The sequence below is a fragment of the Calonectris borealis genome, chromosome 4, assembly GCF_964195595.1.
Source record: "Calonectris borealis chromosome 4, bCalBor7.hap1.2, whole genome shotgun sequence".
Taxonomy (NCBI): domain Eukaryota; kingdom Metazoa; phylum Chordata; class Aves; order Procellariiformes; family Procellariidae; genus Calonectris; species Calonectris borealis.
In genome coordinates this window covers 56,635,396-56,658,220 of record NC_134315.1, presented here as the reverse complement: position 1 = coordinate 56,658,220, position 22,825 = coordinate 56,635,396, and the positions used below count along the sequence as shown (strand labels likewise).

At 37.0% G+C, this 22,825-nt stretch overlaps 1 protein-coding gene across 2 annotated transcripts in view; it reads right to left on the bottom strand.

Moving 5' to 3' along the window:
• The window catches only part of BANK1 (B cell scaffold protein with ankyrin repeats 1), a 157,213-nt gene that overhangs the window by 88,273 nt on the left and 46,115 nt on the right, over nucleotides 1–22,825 (bottom strand). For both annotated transcript variants that reach the window (XM_075149623.1, XM_075149624.1), the window contains 2 exons: nucleotides 15,855–15,975; nucleotides 2,536–2,732 (listed from right to left, as the gene is read on the bottom strand). In XM_075149623.1, coding sequence (XP_075005724.1) covers nucleotides 2,536–2,732; nucleotides 15,855–15,975 — 318 coding nt within the window. The remainder of the gene's footprint in view (nucleotides 1–2,535; nucleotides 2,733–15,854; nucleotides 15,976–22,825) is intronic.

The following is a 22,825-nucleotide window of genomic DNA, read 5'->3' as shown; positions in this document are numbered from 1 at the left end:
ACCCTCACAAATACTGCCTTCCATCACTAACAAAGTCTACCAAAATGTAAAAAGACTATAGAAGTGCAATGTACTCACTCCATGCATATCAGTTGTAGTCTGCCTGGACCATGTGTGCTTATGTTTCCTCTTACAGAGGCTCCAAACTATAACATGAGGTTGAATATGAGTGCATTTCTAAGGACAAAAAGAAAATTACCCATTTTCTGAAGCCTCCAGTCCCTTGTGGGGTGCACAACAAAGACACATGTCTGAAGTGCACCAGGGTGAGTTTCCACAACACTAGCGTAAAAACTAAATGTCCCATGGAATTAATCATTATCATTAAACATGATAAATTAACCATGGAAACTATGTTTCCATGCTCAACTCTTTGACTCATATGACCACCTTAGAAAAGAAATTTAGTTAAATATCACCTTCTATCAATTCTGCCTAGTCTTATCAATCCTTTACACATAGTGTGTTCCACCAGGGGTACCTGACCATACAAAGGTGGTATCTAGCCAGATCCACAGGTAGGGATGTTGGGGAACACAGTTCCATTCTCTTCAAAGCAAACTGGTAAGCTCCAAGAGCTGACCTTATACATCAGACTGCTACTGGCAGAAGCTCTCTGACCAGTGCTGAGGATGACTGAGACAACTACGGCAATTAGAAATTGTTAAATGTGAAATTACTAACGTGTTGATCGAGGAAGACAGCCTGGTTTTGTGGACAGTTTTATACTGCATGGTAAGGAGGATCACATTTTCTTCAGTTAAATCTGATCTCAACTACAGTATCAAAAACTGAGGTAAAAGCATCACCTCTGTAGAGCACTTCTTGGCACTCCATCAACAGAACAAGTTCTGCAATGCTTTTGAGATCTGATCAGATTAATTGTCCAGTAAATGCAAGAAAATATTCCCTGTCACTTCAGGAAAGACATCAGATCACATCCTCAATTAGGTATAATCTTTCTTTAACAGTATTAGAAAAGGACAAATACCTGCTTTGCAGATATCCTCCCTCCCTCAGTGTTTTTACAGCCTGTATCAATAGCTGTTCAAAACAACAAAAAGTTAAATAGCATATTCTCATTCAGCATCTTGACCACCACCAAAATGCCTTACTTTCAAGCTCTAGGGTCTGCAATTTTCTTCCCCTTGAACTCATTGAAAAAAAAAAAATCTGCTCATAAAACACTGCAAAAGCCATCTTCATGGTTCAACACTGATCACAGTAAACTTGACTTCAGTTTTCCCAGTGCCTCTCCTTTGCTTTTACATGAGATGCCAACTGTATCAAAGAAAAAACTTGACCTATCCCTATGTCCTTCCTCTAGAATTTTAATAACTAACCTCAGTCAGCCAGTGTTTCAATTCTTTATGATAGCTCTTTCTACCTTAAACTACCCTTACGTTTCTTGCATTAATCATGCAAACCATTCTCCCCTACATAATCTACACAGCTATTATCTTACATTTCTTCAAATGCCATCTTTGGTCTTATGTCTATCCATGGTTACATCAAGATGATTGGTTAACAGAAAAGTGAAACTTCTGGCTTTCTCACTCCTTGTATTTTCTCCTCTTTCATGTCTGTTGTTACCATCTGTCTGTGAACATGGAGTCTGACACCAAGAAACTAAAAAAAAAAAAAATTAAAAAAAAAAAAATCACACCATCAGCAAAGCTGTGCCAGGTCTTCACAACATAGGCTTACTTATGCCAGTGTTCACTTCCTGTCTTTCTTTCAATATATGATTTACCTGATTTGTTCTCTAGGGTTTAAAAACTCTAGGGCAAGAATTATCATCTCTGCTTATATTACAGTTAGCGCAATAAAGACTTAAAATAGGTTAAAGCTCTCAAATGTTACTACAGTATATTGCTTTTTATACTGCCAATTCTGTTAGATTTTATTGGCAATAATTTGCCTGCTAGAACTATGCACAGACCTTTATTCTATTATTACCTTTCATGTGGAAAGGCAACTATTGCCCAAAACTCCTCCTGCATAGCCAACTGAAGAAAGATTTACTCCATCTAACAAAGGGTGGTAAAATTTAGCCTTCCTTCACAGTGGAGTGGACAGCCAAGGCAGGGCAACCACTCTCTGTTGGATGCTGAAGGGTGGCAATGCTAAGAGCGTTCAGAGTCACTTTTAAAGCGACTTTTAAAGAAGTCTTTATCTCCTACTCTAGACGGTTGGGCTAAATTACTTACAATATAACTATTGTTTGGGCGCTGAAAGCACCAATCTAGCTAGGTCACATGAGGTAATTCTGATTCACTGTTCTCCTTCCATCAGATGCCTAAAATTCAAGGAGCACAAAAACTTTGATCTCCATTTATGACAGTGCACAAAGAAAGCGGCTATACCCCATTTTGACCCCTCTTTCTGAGACAGCAGGAGTACAATAGTATTTTCAGACAGAAGGACTACAACATATTAGGTTTTACAAGAGGAGATACTATGGGATCTCAGTAGTACATCATCATAGTCCCCCATAGTCATATAGATGACATATGAAAAAGCATATGGACTTACTGACAATTCTTCGATTAATTTTCTTAGTTCCCTGTGCCCGTGCTTCTCAGCAATACTTGCTGGATCATCTCCGTATTTGTTGGTTATTTTGCAAGCCCATGTGGCCTCAGGACAATTGAGTAGAAACGTTGCAAGATTCTTTAATCCAAATCTGGCTGCACAGTGAAGGAGAGTAGGAAATTCTTCGAAATGGCTATCTGTATATGGAAACAAAGTTTTCACAAAGAACAGTTTTGGTTTTATAGAACACCTTTCACCACCTTCTACAAAAGTCCTTTGAATATTAGTGCTACGGAATCACAGTTATCAAACTGCCAATACAGAACTGGCATCCAAAGAACAATTCCTCCAGCTAACAGTTTTACAATTCACATACATATTTTAATAAAGGAGCCTTTAGCATAACTGAGAAATCTCATTTTTTTCTGACAGAGGGATTTTAAAGCACTTTAGTTCTATTGAGAAATAAGTTTTCTTGCAAGGGGAAGAAAATTCTACAGCCAAGACATGCTTTTGCTTAGGTGTATATTATTTAATGCTTTAGGAATATTTTTAATTTGAGACATTTGAATGGGACATTTTTATAGGTTTATGGTGCTATGTTTTCATATTAAAAGACACTTCTGAAAATTCACATGACTACCAGAGACTTGCAAAAATTTGCTTATCCCTGTAACGAAAAATCAGAGAATTTAAAGATGAATGTATCAGATAACGGTTTTTAGGATTTATCGGAAATAGCATGATATTCATTTCTATCACAGACTTTATTTTTCACCTTGGAGAACCGGGACAAAGCTAAACTGAAGTCAGTTTATCATTTCAGCATAGTCCTGTATTCTAACCCTAAGAGTGGGCACAAGTTACATACAACAACAATAAAAAAAAATGATCAAGCATAAACAATACTTCCCTCTGCCTTCAAACTCTACTTTCTAATCACTTGTGGTTTGTTGTGTAGTGATTTGTCTATACATCAGCACGCAGTGTATCTCTTTTCCAAGTATGCATCCAGCCTGCCCCAGGCACCATCAACTTCTTGCACCCTCAGGGAGTTTTGGCAGTGTCTTTACTAGCCACTGTGTGAAGAAGTGCTTCCTCTAGTTTGTTTTGAACCTGGCTCCTGCTTGGTTCCCTAGTCCAATTGATAGTCCCTAATTAATCTTATTCTCTGTCCCTGTCTGCCCTCTCTGCACTTCTAGAGATTTACTCATTCCCAGAATTTCTTTCTTGAAGAGCTCCAGTCTACTTGATTGTGCCTTATAGAGAATCAACTCCATCACCTCCACTGCTCTTTTCTGAACCTTTTCCAGCTTTAATATAACTATTTTGAGATGATAGAAGAGCTGCACATGATACTCAACTTGTGGGTGAACCATGTAATTTATGCGTTGTCATAATTATGTCCTGTTTTGTTCTCTATTCCTTTTCTAGTATTTCATTTGCTTTTTGATCCGCTGCCTAGCAACAAGTTGATGTTATCATGGAACTACATGGTCTTATTCCTCAGTGCTAACAGCCTGCTCAAAGCCTCTCATTTTGTATGACAACATAGGACTGCTTTTTCCACTTGCATCACTTTGTTTTCACCTACAATGAATATCACCTGACATTTTACCGCATAATTAGTAAATGTCATGGGCCTTTCCCCCATTTCTCTTCCCAATTAGCCCTCCTCCTTACTACCCTGAATACTTTGTATCCCTAGCATAAGTTTTTTCCAACTGTCTGCCTCCTGGTTTTGGCCAGTAATTCACCCATGCCCAGTCAATTATTGTCTTGATCAGGTTTGCTGACTCTTACAAAAAACTACAAGAAATCTATAAAGCAAGACTTCATATTACAGAAAATTTGTTCCATTACAATTTCTATTAATTTGTCTGGCAGAGACAACACATTAACCTGCTTCTAGTTCTCAAGGTCCCCAGAGAAATTGGATTTTGGCATCACAGTTACACCTTCTAGTACTACAGAACTGAAAAATTGCATACTGCTGTTAGAAATCCAGCTGTTTTACTTTTAAATTCCCTCAGAGCTTTTAATGAATACCAGTTAGTCCTGGTAATTTCTTTGTGCTCAACCTGCCCATTTTTGCTATAACTTCATGATTCTTTCAACTCCAGACAGTCTCTTTCCAACCAGGACTACAGCTTGGGAATCTACACAGTTTCTTCCAGCTTTCTTGAGTTCTCTTTTACATCCCAGTCATCAGTTGTCCTACAGGCTAGCCAGCACATTTTCAGCCCTTGGTGCGCTGGAAAAAAGACTAAGTAGTAGTTATAACTCCTTTTGGAATTCTCTTAGCTGCCAAGTCTTTAACAAACTTTCTCATTTTTACATTCTTCTACATATTAAAATTTGGCTCAGCAGTGGCCAATTTGTGAATTTGTGTACCTTCCCCCCTACCCCACCTGTTTGCTCCTGCAAAACGTTAATATGGGAGAGAGTAAAACCTCACCCCACCATTAGATATAAGGATTCAAGGAACAAGAATAGTTCTTGGAATAGGCATAGCTAAGTACTGACTGACCAGAAAAATTGTTAGGACAATTCTTGACTGCATTTTGGACAAAGAATATTCCACCACTATCCCATTCCAATATTGTTTTGACACAAGGTATTTGAGTGGACTACGTTTTAGTTGAAAGTCACATTAACAACCCGAAATTGATATTTAAACAGAGTGTTGCCTGACTTTTATTTCCACCAGGCAACCAAAAATCCAACCAAGAAACTGTAAATACACAGCACCTGTGTAAATCAAGTCACTTATTTTAGAAGCCTTGGCAGGCTGAGCTTCTATCAACAAGGGTACGTGTTTTAGCTTATATTCCTTTGTATTTGCAGCATGCTTTAAAATCCTTTGAGTTACAATGGGCAATCTTGAAACTGTATAGCAGCTAAGGTTTTTGAGAGAAGCAGGTGCCACACAACTTCTTTACTCCATACCGCTCAACATTTTAACTGAAGTTCCACAAACTGGACTTAATTCTGTAATTAGAAGAACTATAAATGTTACCTCAGAGTATAGCCATTTGACTTATGATTTTTGTCTATACTTTGCTAACTGCAGGGAAAAACTAACGCCACCACAGACTGAGGCAAATATATAGCAACTTAAGGAGCTGTCACATGAGCAGTAAAAATGTACGCAAGTAATTTTAAGGCTGGGACGACAGCATCAAAGCTAAACAAAAAAAAAAGTGTCCAAGCCCAAGCTAATATTTCAAAAAACATCCACAAATCATCATCAAATTGCTTTTCTTAATGCTTCTGTCTTTTGCTTTTTTTTTTTTGAGATGTCCAGCAATGAAATAGGTGTTGAGCAGTAATTTTAAAGAAGAGCAAATTACATGAACTCTAATCAATATCTGCATTCTGTTAGCAGAAGGTCAAATACAGTCAGTAAAAAGAGCCTTAACAAAGTATTAATAACATGCTCTAAAAGAATTTCCACTCATGCTAATGAAGCCTGAAACAATTGGTTACAAATCTGAAAGGGGAATCAAGTATGTATTACCAATGGACTGGATGGTATGATTTCTTCATCAATATAAAAGAGAAAAAGAGTCAGTGGTATTCATAAGCCTATCCTGAGTTTTCAAAGTAACACAAAATAGAGGTATCCCAGAACCAACTCCAAAACCCCTTCAGCTCCTTAGCAGTTGAGCTGTTTTTTCCGGTCATCACTCAACTCCTCCGTAGCTAGGTTTGATATTCAAGCAGGACTGCTACACTTACATACTTTGAACATTGCAGGAGCTACATCATTAACAAATGAAATACCTCAGCCAGCCATGGAGGATGGTAAAAATCAATAAATCAATTTCCTAAAACAAACTTGTTTTTTATATTACTCTTCGCAGTAAGCAGAAAAAAAACGCTGTCTTCAGGTATGAAAACTTAAACAGCAGCACTGGTAGTGAGATCTTTTACATAATACTCAAAAAAGACATACATGAAACAAATGTTTTTAACACCACATAAACCATGTTAAAAAACTTTCACCAAGAACAGGAGATAGAAATAGTTTCATTTGTTTCTTATTTTGAGAATGAGTATTCAGATAAATCCGACCTGTACATCTTCACAACTATTTGGGCTACATGAGCTTTGTTATAGAATCATACTGTCTCAAAATGTTGGTTCTAGTTACGACTATAGCTGAAGGAGCCGTTGAGGATAGTGCTACTGCTACGTACTGACCTATCAGTCAGCAACTTTGTGCAACGATGCAGCAAAATTCCATACATATACGCAGATACAAGCAGGACTGTTTTTATTCAATAGTACAGGGATTTTCTTTTTTTACAAGATCCAATGAGATCTCAGATTGAAAGGCAATTTCCAAAAAGGTTAATTTTAAACAAGCATCAATGCTAGCATCACTATTGCATCTCTGAACAAAGAAGCTACAAGGATTACGTTATCTTCTTGGGAGTGCGTTAAATTTAAAGACTGAACTTAATTATTGAAGTGTTAGTTCCAGGATACAATTCTTGCTCGAGACATGAATCTACTGACAGTCATTATAAATAATTTCATCTTTTCTATCTTTTCACGGCATCCACTTCAAAAATGAGCAAAAAAGGGAAAGTTCTGTTCACAGAGTAATTCAAATGACTTTCACAGTACGAATTTCCGCCCCATGCTTAAAACAGGTGCAACAGACAGGAGTGCCATCAAAAGACCCCAAGTCCAGAGAGGACAAGTAACATAGGTTACAATAATTCTGTAATCCCGATGCAACTTATCTCCTAAGTTCATTCAAGAGCTCTCTCTGCAACATCTATTGTTACAGATAAATTTAAATACTATGGTGAAATCCATTTCTATAATAAATATGGCTTTATTATCGATAAATAAGTGAATAATTGACCCTTGAATTGAAAGTCTTTTAGTAGTACAAAAAATGATGGCATAATGGCAATTTTAACAGGAATCGAATCCTCTGGGAAAAACAAAATCATCACATTTATACCATTATTGGTATACTGTTATTACAAGTAACACAGAGTAAAATTGGCTGCCTGAAATATTTTGTATTGCTGAATACATAGTTTGCGCGTTCTATGACCGGATTTTTTTAGCCATGAGCCTTCCATGAAATTAAACACAGTTCCTTTTTAGTAACACAACTGCATGAATGCATTCTTCTTCCCAGCAAAGATTTAGCAAAATACAGTATTGACAAAACACTGGATTTTTGCCAGGCCATGCAACATAATACGTAGTATCACTGTTAGCTAGTAGACATGATCATAAAACACAATATACAGCCACATTCAGAAGCTTCAAGTTGTTCCCTTCAGACATTACTGAACTTCTTGGTGCTTATACTCTGCTCAAAATGAGCAGAACCCAAAGACCTATTTTCTTGTGCGAAGAAATTGGAACTACACAGCTTTATACAGTAGGGTGGTTACATGAACACTTTCTAGAAAAAATGCACGTCAGGTGAGCACACGCATGGCCTCTGGGGCTTCCTATTGTACAGATGCATTAAGAGCGAAGAGCTGTCTGAAAATAGCTGACTCCTGTCACACCAGTCCTACCACCCTAAGGTGGCGATCCCAGCTAACAAAACTCACCATTGTGCTCTCCTCAGCCAGGTGTTCCTACTCCCAAATGAACAACCAAAAACTCTTCCCTGTTGACAAGAAATACAGGCTTCTAACTCAAGAAGTCACCTGGGGAGACGCTTCATTTAAGGAATCCAAATATCGTTGAACCACATCATCATACTATTCCCAGTACCTTACTTTGGACTTCAGCTGCTTTCTTTTAGGCATGATAATATTCCATCTCCAGCCTAGGCTGGGTACTAACAAGACTGGGATTAGAAGTGGAGAAAGCTTTTTTCAGACTTCTTTTCCCTTCCCCTCAAGGAATTAATGCTAGGCATGAGATTGATCCAGTTGCTGCTGCGGAGTTAGAGATTCAGCAATGAACAATGTAGGAAGATAAAGCTTCCAGCCGCGACGACTGCTGTTTCTGCATTCCAGTCAGCCATGAACAGTTTCAGACATCAGACTACACCAGCTGCTCCCACAGATGGTTCATATGTACCACATGGTGCGGAGGGAGGGAGCCACACAAACACCAGAGATTTGTGAAGAAAGCAGGTATGCAGCTTTGTCTATTGGTCCTGGGCTTTGAGATTCCATTTCATTTAATTATCACAACACTTTTGGACGATAAGAATTCTTCAGGTTCAAGAGAGACAGATGTGCACTGTTTTTCCTTTAGTTATGTAGGTCACCAGCTGGGATTAGGAAGCCTCTGACTTGTCACCTTGCCCCTCCACCCACTAAATGTCTCATAACTACACCTTCTCCAGGTATCAATATATGGTGATATATCGATAATATAGAAAATAAGCAAGCCCTCAATCTGCACGCACTAACCTCATATCATCTTCAGCGGCTACAGCACCACCAGTCTTACTCTCAGAAAGGAAGGACCTCCACATCTTACTTCAGTGTTGTGCAGGATCGGTTGCCTATTAGAGCAGACGCATGCAAAGGCTGTGTTGAGTGGTTAAAATGGACAGATTTAATTTCTTTTGCCCATGAAACAGAAGCCTGGTGCCATCAAGTTGTGACACAAGGCAAAAAGTTATTGTGAGGACCATCAGATGACCATAGTGAGCTCCACCAATTTAAGACAGCTTTTAACACTTTGATTTGCAAAGCCTTTTCAAGCAACACAATGGGCCGCCCTCTGCACTTACACGAAGTAGGATGCAATCTTCAAGGGCCAAACTTTCCCAGTCTTGCTGATAGAAAACTCCGAACTATTGAACTACTTGAGGCCACCCTGGTACGATCGCTCTCTTGGTAAATGCTATACCCACAGCTGAGATGGCTGCTGTTCCTTCAGCAACCTCAGTAACACTTCAATGCCCATTTCTGTTTGCAGCTGTGGTACCAGTAGTCATTCTCTGCCCTGTATAAGCTAATGGCTTTGCCACCCATGCAGTGAGGGGAAAAAGATGTTGTTGGACTTGACCTCTCAGAAATTCCTCCCCTAAATACGTATTTAATTAATTAAAAATATAATAAGGTTAATGACCTCAAAAGAGATGATTGAAGCCTACTGGTCTTTCTTCTTGCCTTCATTCTGAAAAGAGGCACCACTAACTATTTAAATCCCTCCCAAGTCACCTGACAAAGGTGAAGAAGTTATCTCCTTCCTCCAGGTTCTACAGCAAAAGTCAATGACAACTAAGGGTACCATTATCAAAATTACCAAGTAAGAATAACCCAGTGCAAGATCTATTTGTGTTTGGGTTTTTTTTAAATTATAATTGTTCACTTAATTGCCAATTCACAACATTCAGTGAGCTCTTAAGACAAATTAGATGTTCTACTGTAAAGAAATTTCCACCATACTGTGTTTAACTGCTTTAACTGAAGTTCTGTATTATACACAGTAGGAAGAGGCTGTAATTATTTGAAAGCCTCAAATGCTTCAGGCAGAAAATACCATTCTTGAACTTGCAAGTTTGTCACACTGAATTGGGGAAAATTGCTGGAACTTTTATCAGCTGTGAAACTGGAACAACTGATACATTTCAGCTAAATATATAGAACTGAACAAAAGTAACAGTTATTAGGGTAACTAGAAGTGATCAGCTTTTATGCAGTAGCAGTCCTTTAAAGAAGAATGTTAACAGAGAAAAGGTGCCACTGTTTGGCACCTACGCTAAACTAGTTAGCTGATGATCATAAGCAGGAAGGAAAGGTTAAAGAGAAAGTGCCCAAGTGGCATATTTTTAAATGCATTAAGGTGGCTTCTTCAACTTTCAACTAACTTTAATTAAAAGCAAGCACTGGCCTCAAAGTTTGACATACACAAGTTTAAGAGAGAATTGCTGGTTTGTATGTTTTGTTCTGCCACAATCCCTTCTCTACTCTTCTCTGCAGAGCATTCTGGAACACCTCAGCTATAAACCAGAGCATAAAATCTAATATTACTGTATTGTAGCACTGTCTTAGCCTGCAGGAATTTTCATAAAATTGCAGTAAGCAAACAGAACAGCCTACAGTGATATTTCTGCAGATCTTTTAAGACATGCTTCTTTTATTTCCCAAATTATTGACACAGGACATTACTTTCTTTTCCCAAGCAATTTAAATAGACACTTATAATTACTTTTACAGTGTCAATATCAATTAAACCAAAGAAATACTTAAAGCCCCATCTGTTTCTTCTCCCCCAGTTTATCTTTTCTCCCATTGTTTCGCTAGCAGCTGAAAACCCAGATTCTATTTCTTCTTTTGGGACAGATATTTCAGCTTGAAAGAAAGAATTACAGAAATCAGGATAGGACTTGTTATGTTGCTAGCACTCTTAGGTGATAGAAAGCAGTATTTTCTACAAAAAGAGTAAATTCAGGACTTTTCATAAGCCTCGATGTTTGAGTTTAATCAGAGAAATACTAACAGATAACTTGTAAAAAAAGGAAAATTCACTAACAGTGGAAAAAGAAACAGGTTTTCTCCAAGTAAATTGCCATCTCTTGGACAGGCATCAATGCACCAAGAATTCCCAAACCTGAGGATTCAAAAGCAGAATCAGAGCTTCCCAAGCTCAAGAAAAGTTTTGAAATATGTTTGTATTTGTTAGTATGTTTTGACTGGATTCTACTACCAGAATATAAAGGAATAATACACATACAGGGTACCCTGAAATCAGTTTGGTACCGAATGTACAATATTCAGGACAGTACCTCCAGCTTTCGTTACATGCTTCCACAAGGGATGGAGGACACCACCACTAAAAATCCCAGACATGCCTTGGCTCTGTCTTTCAGTTAATGCTGCTGTTAAACACAGTATTTTTTCAGTGGCTTCTGTTCAGTCTGCGTTTAGCTTTCTAATATGATTGGGCTTCCAGTATTCCTCTTCAGAGACTGCAGAATAATCTCTTTAAATATCACTCATTACTAAAACATTCTTCCCCTTGGTAAGCTGAATAAAAGTCTTTATCTTAATTCTTATATACTGCTAGTAGGTAATATCCATGCATAATCCTAAATATATTTTGATAACGTTCAGTTACTTTTATCTTCTTTAGAACTACATAAAACATATCATACAACAACAAAAAAAGCAATTTAAACAAAAAAAGGCACAGTTCAAGTCTGAAGTGTGCGCTTTATTTCTGACAATCTTTTACATATACAGCAGTTCCAACAACATTTTTCTGGTAGAGTTCCGATTTACTTTTTGGTTACTACAATAACTATTACAATAGGATACTTCATCAAAAGCAAGCAACTGAAATTCGTCTTGTGCATGGCAAAATACATTCCAATGGCTATCATTAGAAACTATGGTTTGTAAAAAAATCAGCACAGATTTCTATTTTTACCATTTCCAATTGCTGCCTTTTATAAATCAATTTTTTTTTTAATAATACTGACAAACTTAAGAGGAGGTCAAACAACAAGTAAAGATACAGTGTCATCATTGCTTCCATTTAGGCAGAGATGTAATTTCCTTCCTGCATGTAGTCCAACAAGTGAGATCCCACAGAGAAAGAATATTACATACATGTTAAAGTGCTTGCAGGGCTATAGCCCTAGGTTTTCATATTGCAAGGAACTTCACAAAGTCTGATGTGCTGGTCAAACAATTCTCCTTGCTTAGATGGCAAGAGATTCAAATTTCCAGAATACAGATTTGTGATCCATGGCACCTTTTGAAAAACTTCCCTTATCAGAAATCATTATATCCAGTGATATACCTATCCTAAGCAGGTTCTGTTAGATACTATGGTAAGTTTATCAGGACATCTTGCTTTTTTTTATTAGTATTTAAACCAAATAGGAATACTGAAAATATTCTAGTTGAGTCTACCCCAGGGAAATAACAATGGATGATTTTACCCCAAGGGCATCTTATTTATAGGCATGTTTGCATATACATATGTTAGTATAGAGACAGGTAATCACACACGTTTATGAGACCTGGTTATATTGATATAATAGACTGGGTATAACAGACCAGTCATTCAGAAAAGATCATATTAAGCAAGGAACTACACATAAGGCCTGTCATCAAGTGCTCAAAGCCTCCAACTTAATTTGAATAAATGGAAACTGAAAGACAGGTAAACAGCCTCAGGGTTTGCAAGAAAAAATACTATAAATATGATCATGTCTGTACATGATAGGAAACACGCAGTGAGAGCTATAGTAATATCATGTACATACTTTCGTTCTTATCACCTAGAATAATGAAATTGCATTTCCAGTGAGATTCTGTGTACAAAATACAGTTATAAGATTGCCTTAAATTAGGCAATCTGAAACTATGCATTTTATAGTGAACCAAACAAAGAAGTGCTAGCTGAGAGGATTATTCAGACATTTCTAACAGATGCACTGAAAGTAAGATGGTATCACAGTTGAGCTTTTGCACCTTTGCCATCTACCTTGACTTTGCCAGCCTAGACACCGACCTCTCGCAAGTACTGCATTCATCATACTGAAAAACTGTTAAACAGCTGTTATGGGGAAGGGAGCGGCTCTTGAAAAATTATGTAAGCAAACAAGCATCTGGTAATGTCTTCATCTAAACCATTGTTAATACAGGCAAGCATCACATTGCATTTTTCTTTGATTACATCACGTGCATTTTCCCTATTAGATTTTACATTTAGTTTTACACTCCTAAGTTTTTAATCACACAGCTGTACACTTTATGAGAAGTCAAACCATGCAATTCATTAGTTAGCCAATAAAATCAATCATGAGATCTTCATTATTTGTTCACTTTGAGTTCATATTGAGAATTCTCAAGTACAGCAATTTATCAGCTGTACCCTGATGTGCTAGCTATAAAGTTAAAGTAAACCATTAAGGTAAAACCAAACAGAGAAAGGTTTCTCTTATCTATGCCTCATGCTGGAAGATTGACCTCCTGTAGTCATGCCAATGACTGGAGTCATGAAACAGTCTCCAAAGGATAAGGTTTAAAAAGATTTAAACTTTTTTTAGTGTTTAGGTTGAAAGGAATGCATCTTTACTTTGGAAGCATCTAGCTTCCAAGGAATGCATCTACGTTTGAGTAGAGGTATTATTATTAAACTAGAGCTTTTACACCCAGACCGGAAAGACAGAAGATTAAGTACAGTCCATCATACGCTAGAGGCACAAAAAACTCACTCCAGATTTTGGAGGAAATTACATATGCAAAGCTTTATGAACTAAGCATTTGATACCAAGTCTGATCAGAGGCTCTCTTTACTGAGTTCAAACAGGCTTTGAAGCCTTTAGAAGTGAAGTTTGAAAGTGGGCAGGAATCCCGTAGAATCACACACAGGTAGTCACTGAGAAGTTAAAAGTATATCTGTACTCTGACTTATTGACATGCCTCTATTTCAACCAAGTATGTCTCAATGCAAAGTGTCTGTGTTCCCCCTGAAAAGAGACAACTGGATTTCTGCCATAAGTTAGCCTATTTTGACCCCTAGGGAAAAGCAACACATACAGGAATTATGAAATTAGGGCTGATTCATCTGCCTGTTCAGAGATACAAGAAAAACTCATCTCAGTGCTAAAGAGCTTTTCATCTGATAGCTTCACTTCCTTCCCAAAGTATTTAATTAATTTTCATTCTTTGACATTGTCTCCTTGAAAGAAAAAAACGGTGCTTGGAATAAAATGCTATAAAAATGGCTGAACAAGGAGATGCTAGTCCTCTATTAGACCTGATATATCTAATACCTGTTTGGGATGCTCTTGTAGGGAGTCAAAGACATGGGTTTACATACCTTTCAGGGAGAAGGGGGATTAGAGCCTAGGCCTCCCACATTCTGAGTGCTTCCAGCTCTGCAACCACATCTTTCTTTCATGAAGAATCTAGGCATCTAACTTTGTATTTTCTTGTTGTGCTGTACATCAAACCCATTCATTTTAAGAAGGTCACTACTTGGCTCAAGCTCACAAGCAGTCAACTTGCTCTTGAACTGCACAGGCCTTTCGGGGAGGGATTGCAGGTTGATAAGCATTATTCTCAATATTCAAAAACGTGCCCAGATCTAACTGGTTACTAGAGAAGCAGAAAATCTTTTATTCATCAGAACTAACGTTTCACATGGGAAATGACTCTTTAATGCGTCCTATACACCCCCATCCTGCAGTCTTGCACAGAAAAATGTCAAGGACAGGTGCCTCACTTAACACCATACTTGTTTGCTTCCACTAACCTAGACTCAGATTTAAGCTCATTTTTAGAATACAACTGGAATCATGTTTATCTAGGACAGAGGGGTGAATTCCACCATCAAAGAAACCTTACTGAAAGGGAAAGGAAGCATGATAGTGATCACAGTAGAGCAACCTTCAAAACTTGTTATATTTCGTTATGAGAAGTAAGTGTTAAGTTGTACTTGATTATAGTGAGCTTATTTTCTCTCAAAACCATAGTCCAGGTCCACAAAACAGGAGTCGGGCAACAAGTGAAACACATCTTTCTTAAGTATTTCAGAAGGGAAACACATTTTCTTGGCTTGCCTTTTTTCCCCAAAAGTTTCTTAGAAAAGCTGAGGTCTAAGACACATCTGAAATAACATCATAATGATGCTTTCAAAACACACGCTGAATAATCACACTCTTGGTTTATTGCAAACCAATAAACGGTTAATGAATTCAACCAGGACCCTCCATTTGGTACTAAACAGTAGCTCTGTTGATACACTACTGAATTGTGCATGTAGTGTGTCTACTTTATAGACAAATCCTATTTTAACTCACTGGGATGCCTTTTTTTTTTTAATTAGAAATAATATAATTATCTTTTGGCCAGAAGTAATAGAAACTATTAAGTGCATAGGTAGTAAAGTGAATGGAGAAGTTTAGTGCTGTTCTAAGTTCAAAGGCCATCCATTCTCTTCAGATAGAGAAATCTTTCTGATTTTCTTTTTATGTCATCAAACTTTGAGAAAGTGAAGTTTAAATTGTATTGCAGAAGAGAAATTAGTAAAAAATATATAATGTACAGGCAACTACTCATGTCTCTTATTGCCAGTTTTCTCTATAAGTATAAATTTGCTCAGCTGTAAAGCTGTCAATTTGCAGTTAATCCAAAGCTGATGAAACACCCAGACAAGTATAGATACATAGTACTGAGTCACGAAATAATGATTTACAGAATTCTTTTTCCCATTTTTCCTGGTCATGTTGTTTTTATTGTGGATTCCTCCATTTCACTAGTGGCTTTAAATACTTAAAGATTGTCTTATTAACATTTATAAGTAATAAACATAGCATCAGTAATAAAAATCAATGCATATAAGAAGTGACTCACTAGTTTGCTGATGGTGCTCCTCTTCACTTTGGAATGGGCTGAATTCATAAGTAGATATTTTGCTTTTCAATAACAAAGTCAGAACATTGTCCAGCTTCTCTACAGAAGAAAATTTAAAAGCCTGTTTGAAAGGAAAAAAAAAAATTAAAAAAATAGTGCATTTGTTGCATATGTATTTTAAACTTTATTCTCAGAGTGCTGGTGAAGCAAATTACTCCAAACAGTATTATTACAAACTCACTCTTAGTAAGAGCAGCATAGTTTTTGAAAGCTACAGAACAGATATTCTAATATAGAAGGATCATGATAACACGATCCAACTGAAGAAAAACAAGAATTATAACTTATGAAGTTCAGCCACGACTGAAAACTTCTGGATGAAGGGTAAGGACGGGAAGATTTGTGTTTATCAACTCTCAATTTAACTACAACAATGCAGCGTAATAACCAGGAACTGTTCTGACAGATGCGAGGTGCCAATAAATCCAAGGCGTTACTACAGCAGTGATACAGGATGAGTTTAAAGACTAAAGTAGCTCTCTGTTACCCAAAACCTTTACATTAATATTGCATACTTTGCTAGGTAGGAAACAGCTTCAGTTCCATCAGCCAAGGCATAACATTGCTGACAGATTAAGAAACTGATAGCAACCAGTTAGAGTAGCTTCCTACTAAATACAGAGTCTTTAGACAAATCCTCAGTGACTGCCACGAGATCTTTTTTTGATTGCCTCTTTCTGGACAGAAGGCCAAGATCTATTCCTAACAACTCGCAAGGCAGCCATAATTAAGTGTTTCTTTGCTTGGTGTGACAAGAGAAGCACGACTACAGAGATTTGAACAGTACGGATATTTTACACTGAGTACTATGGCGCTAGTCCAGTCTGTGCTGCCCTGGGCACCAAAAGGAGTTCAGCCACAGCAGAGAAGAGCTCAGAGGAGTTGGTTTACTCTGCTCAGATGTCAGCAGCCCTGCGTTAAAGTTTGCCTTTCCATAGCTGAACTGTTTCTGGTTAAGACAATTCTGGGATCACTAACAGGGAATATCTGCAGACACGCTTAGCATATAAACTTAAAAAGAAACTCCGTGACTGACATGCTGAGGAGAAAAGGACAGAGGGGTCTACTGATGAAAAATGAAGTTTAATTCCCAAGGCTGTTAAAAGTGAATAAGAAAATAAATGTGATGTGATCAGAAAATGTTGAGTACACAGGCAGGATATAATTTTCATCTAAGTCCTTGTCATCTAAGACAAGTTTGTGCAGGTAGGGAGCTACCAATAATAAAATATGGTTGTTTATTTTTCCCATAATTAATATTGGCCCCTCTAATATTGATTATGATACATAAAAACCATTATATTTAGTAACTTGTGACCTATTTCTTTCCCTAATTCACCCTTTCTGTACTGTAATGTTATATTTTTTGTATTTGTAATTCAATAATTATGAATACATAATTTAGCCCTCAATAAGCAAAGCAATAAGCATTAAAAAAAGACTCCGCCTAGAAAAAAAAAATCTTTAAGGCTTGTTCTAGAATAAAGATCTAACCTGAGTACCAGACTTACAGTGTGGATTGAGAAATGATATGCAAAACCTCCCAAATATCTATCAAAAAACCTCCCTAATTAACACAAATAACCACATTATATTTAAAAATTATTAAGGGGAATAATACTAAAATTCAGTTAGGAATCCATACTATTCTGTCTTATTCCAAGTAGGTCTTCTTAGATATGGTATCATCATTGGTACTACCTTAAGAAAGTTCAATCTAGAGTAGGACAAAAATAAGTAATAAGACAGGAACTAGCTCAGATGAGTGTATATGCAGATATTGTGTCATGAAGAAAGAGGCTCAAAACCACCGATATTCACTGAAGCAACTGTATAGCAGAAATTCCACTATATAGATAATGAACATATAGGTGGGCTTCTAGACAAACTAATCCTGAAGTAATATCTTTAATTTCTATTTAAAATGGCAGGGACACCCCTTACACATTTTGCTACCTACCTAGCCCTCTCTGTTAAAAAAAAATGAACAAAAGAACTAGCCCAACAACACCTGCCTCTTATCACCTGTCCTGAAATGCCCAAGGAGCAATTTCAGACAGAATCCATTTCAGACTGTCTTGTATATCAAAGCCAAATAAACACCCCACAGTCTGTTTTCAGCAAGCACTCAGGGTAATCTTGCCTATAAAGCTCCTCTGCTTTTTAATCTAAGCTAAGGCAGGAACCCTTCCTTCTCCCTTTTATTCAGGCAGAAATCCAGAGGAGGAGTACCTTAAGAGTGTATAGCTCTTACTTTGCACTCAGACAACCAAATTTGCATGGGATAAAACAATGTTTCACAATCTGAGATGGAGCAAGTTTTTGAAATGAGAAGAGCGTACAACTTCAGGAACTCGCAGCAAAACTTTCAAGGCCATAAACAGTTGCATGGCTTAACCACATCAGGCTAGCTCAGTTTTTACAAGCCTCTGAGACAGAAATTAAACTGTCTGATCTCCCAAAGGGAACAGATTAAATTAGAGCTAAATTTCTGATGCTTTAACAGGCCTGCCTTCTGATGGCCAGCCTATCCATTCCTACGACTTCCAAGTCAGGCACAATACACTTCTTATACAGAGTTATCAGTGTAATTTGCTTCAAATTTTCCACCTCAGATTTTTTCTCTTACTCCAGGGATCTAAAATATGAAGGCTCAACCAATGATTTAACAAGCGATCTTGTTAACTAAACCATAACTTTGTTCTGCTACTCTACAACAAAGACACAGTAGGAAAATCTAATTTAGTTATTAAAAAAAAGTCTATGCTTACACCTTCTATCTCACATACAGGAGATAAAAGTTCCAGTACTTATGTTAAGATAATAGCAGAAATAACAGTGAAACAGAACTAGCAATAGGACCACTCTGCACTATCCAGCTCCATACCAACATAAAGGTCACCTCCCTCAAGAAGGAATTCAGTTTAGAGACTTTTACTTTACAGCCCATTCCTGCTCCAGAGCACTCACAGACTATGCAGTATGCTGCATTTACATATTTTGATGTACCCTACACAGGTCTCTACAGGCCCATGAAATCTTCCCAAGAAATCCCACCAACACTATGCACCTAAACTTAATGCTGAAGCTTCACTAAAGCCAACAGAAGTAGAACTGTATTTAAAGTTAAGCACACCGCAACAGAACACAGAGCCAGTCAGGAGTTTGAGATAGCCCACATTTTATCTGAATAAAGATTTAAAACATGACAGGAAAGAAGTAAAAGCCCTACTTTCTCCCTGTGTCCTTGCAGGCAAGTTCTTCTTTCCAGGAGCCACTCAGAATTAAGCCAGCGAGTTTGTAGGCAATTCTTCCCATGCTCTCTGAAGCACAGCCAGCTGCTCTCTGCTCTACCCTTCAATCTTGGTCCTTCTGCAAGTGCTCCAGAGCTTATCACCAGCAGCTTGTCCTTGCTCAGTACCACCTCCCCAGGTGTAGGCACTATCTCCATTTCCTCACCCCCTTTTCAGAGCAACAGGACGCAGCTGTGAACAACAGGGAAGCCCCAAGTGCTGATCATCACACCTGGGCTTCCAAAAACATCCTTGAAAAAGGAGAAGACCAAGCACATATTTTGCTACTTTTGTGAATGAGATGATCTACATTCTTTAATAACTGCTAACAAAGCCCTGAAACCGTGTGCCACTGAAACACAGCATACACAGCCAATAAATTAACGTATTACTCATTGGCTTTAGCAGTACTAACAAGGTTAATTTACGTAAAGATGAACTTCTTCAGTAGTTCTTACATATCAGACACTACTTTATATGCACTTCAATATCTAGATTATTTCTCCCAAAGAGAATGGGCTAGGCTTAAAAATCACTTAGGCATTTCTGACAATTTTAGCCAGTGATAGAATATGGAGAGATTTCATACTTAGAGGAAAGAAAGAAACATTTTAAAATAACAGCTGCTGACGTGGCTTTGAAGATTGAAATAATAAAAACAGTTTCAAAGGAAGTATCTCTGGGGATCAGGTAAAGGTGCATACATAATATCACCACATAAGTCATATAGCTATTTCTTACAAGTTTTCATAGAAAAGGCTGCAGTTTATTTTCATTCTTCTTTTTCAATATACACTGTAAATGGAATCCTGTTTGATGACTATGATAAAAACATCCTTTAAGATACCAAGTCTCTCAGAATCATAGGAGTATTATTCAACCACAGTTTGTTATAAAGACTTCCTGAATCTCTCTAGGTATTCTAAGTCACTCAAACTGACATGAACCTATCAATTTCAGTAATAAGGATATGACCTTAGTTTCAATTTTTTTTTTAAAACTTAAGAAATCTGTACCAGGAAACCCCAACACTACATAATTGAATCAATAGTTGCATTTGGTAGAAAGTCTGAGAGAAAAATCAGTATAGCATGTAAATCCAGCAGAATGTTGAAATTAGAAGTTGAAGAAAAGTAAAAAATGAAATATGAAAAAGTTTAATTATGAATTATAAGAACCTTAAAATCAATCTGTACACCAGGTTACTGCAAGAACCCAAACTCTCTAAGAGAGTTTCTTTAATGCAGAATTATATGAAAGTGAGAGAACAAAAAAATTCATGGCCTTTAGCCAACGCCCACCCTCACATATTCTGATAGCAAATTCATTCAGCATTATGATTCAGTTATTAGGATCCCAACTCTTCCTACTTTACTACAAAATTTCAGTTTTTTTTCTTTCAAAACTTATGCAAAGAAACTTATTTCATTTTTTACTCTATTTATTTCCTTACATTTTAAATATTTATTTGGTTGTTTAAAATGTCTTGCTCATGTTGGTAAATGCTTTTTAAATTCAGACAAATTTGGAACATAGAAAATTACAATCTATTAGATGTGGCAAAAAATTTCATCCAAAAACATGATTTGTAAAAATCTTAGAATACGTTTAATCTAAAATATGGCTAGTGTTAATCTTTAATTCCTCTCTAAAAAGAGGAATTGGTAAGGGCAGTGGTACCATACTTTGTTGGTCTCCCACTAAGATATGTGAACTGACCTGACCATCAGTAAAAGCAACGGATAGCTGTAAGCTTATTTGTTGGGTTTTGTTTATCTGTTCGGCTTTATTGGGGGACAAAGTGGAGAAGGGGACAATAATCTCAACGACAATAGCATCTCAAAGTAGCTGGAAGGGTTGGCAACACAACATACAACACAATGGAAGCATTTTACCAAAGCATTGTATCTTTGGTATGCATTACTGTAGCAATCTGCTTTCATCACAGAATTTTAATAAGGAGATACTTCTCAGATTGCAAGTATTTGTGAAAATCTTGAACTTTTCTTTGAACCACAGAGTGATATTGCTTTGATCAATAATTGCTGTAAGCTTTTCTATTTTATTTTAATTTTGTTTTCCATTGTATTTGATTGTTATTTTGCATAGATAAACCACTGTTGCCCCAGGATACTTTTGCAAATAAGCTTATAGTCTCAAAGGTTTTAATTATCCTGGTTAAATAAAAGTTACTACTAGTCCTGCTACTTGATGGGAATTCTAATTAGTATCAAGTCTGTTTCGTTTTTCCTTGTGTGAACATATTTTTAAAGGTTAAGTTAAATCATGCTCTGTAAATTGCATTTTTATGATGTATCTTATTGCCATTAAATCATGTTTACACAAGAGCTTAAAGTATTTTAAAAGTTTGAGGAAATAGTTTAGCTACTTAGCTAGTTAAGTGTACCTCACTCTGTGGCCCAGCAGGTATCATTAAATATGATGACAAATATTCCAACACACATGTACACTTACAAAAGAATTACCATTAGTATACTTTCCCACAGAGCAGCCATGATATTGTGTGGATTGTAAAACTTACCCGATTACAAAAATTTTCTCGGCATTAATTTTTCAGTTGCCAAAACAATAAAATTAAGAGCAGGCAAACAGTGTCTCCTCATTTAAAACCTTGCTTATTATCCAGATGAGTAAAGGTGAGGAAATTGTTAAACATACCTGATAGCCATAACACTGCAGCTGTATTTCCTGGTGTGCACTACTGCTCTGCACAGAACTATTTTTGCACTTGAATATAATTTGAATTGCATGTGTCTTACTAAATATCAGTCATGCTGGTTAAATGAGGGGTCAAACTCCTGAATAACACAAATAATTCTCCAATGGAAATACCAGGTGTGTTGTAGGTATCTAGGTTACCATGTTAATTGTAATTTTTTAATCATTATAACACACTTCTTATGCATAAAATTTTAAATGAAACCTGTTAGAAACTTACTTCAATGTCCTTCAAAATACAGGCTAAAGAATGATGGATACTATAAAGATTTTAAGAATGCACTTGTACTTACAGTTGCACTATTTTTCTTGTGCAACAGCCTGTTTTCTTAGAACAGAAGTGACTTGTACTTGGAAGGAATCTACCCCCATCCTTAACAGAACACTAATAATGCAATGTATCATTTTTTATTAATCCTTTCGTTATGAGTGTAATGCCTTAGGTGGTAGATAAGGTAGATTTGTCACAGGAAAATGAGACTGTCTGCACTGGAAACACAGGCTATTATTTTTGTTCTGGCTTTGCAATTACAATATAGACATTACGACAAGTCTGCTTGGGCTACCCACCATTCAACAAATGATACTTGAGATTCCGCCCTTTCTTAATAGATGCTTTCTTTTCTATTATTTTCTTTGCCATTGGCAAAAGACATGCTGCAGAGCATTGCAGCCTGTTGTGCTGATTTGAAACCCAGCTCAAAACCTGAATTCTTCTAAATATATGCAAAGAATCTGCATGGCAACCAGCAAACCACATGAACGATAATTCAGCAGCTGTAAATGGACTGTATATGAATGGCAACCTACTGTCTTCCATACAAGCTATGCCAGAAAAATCCCGTTTGCTGGTGAATGAATAATAACCCTCCAAATACA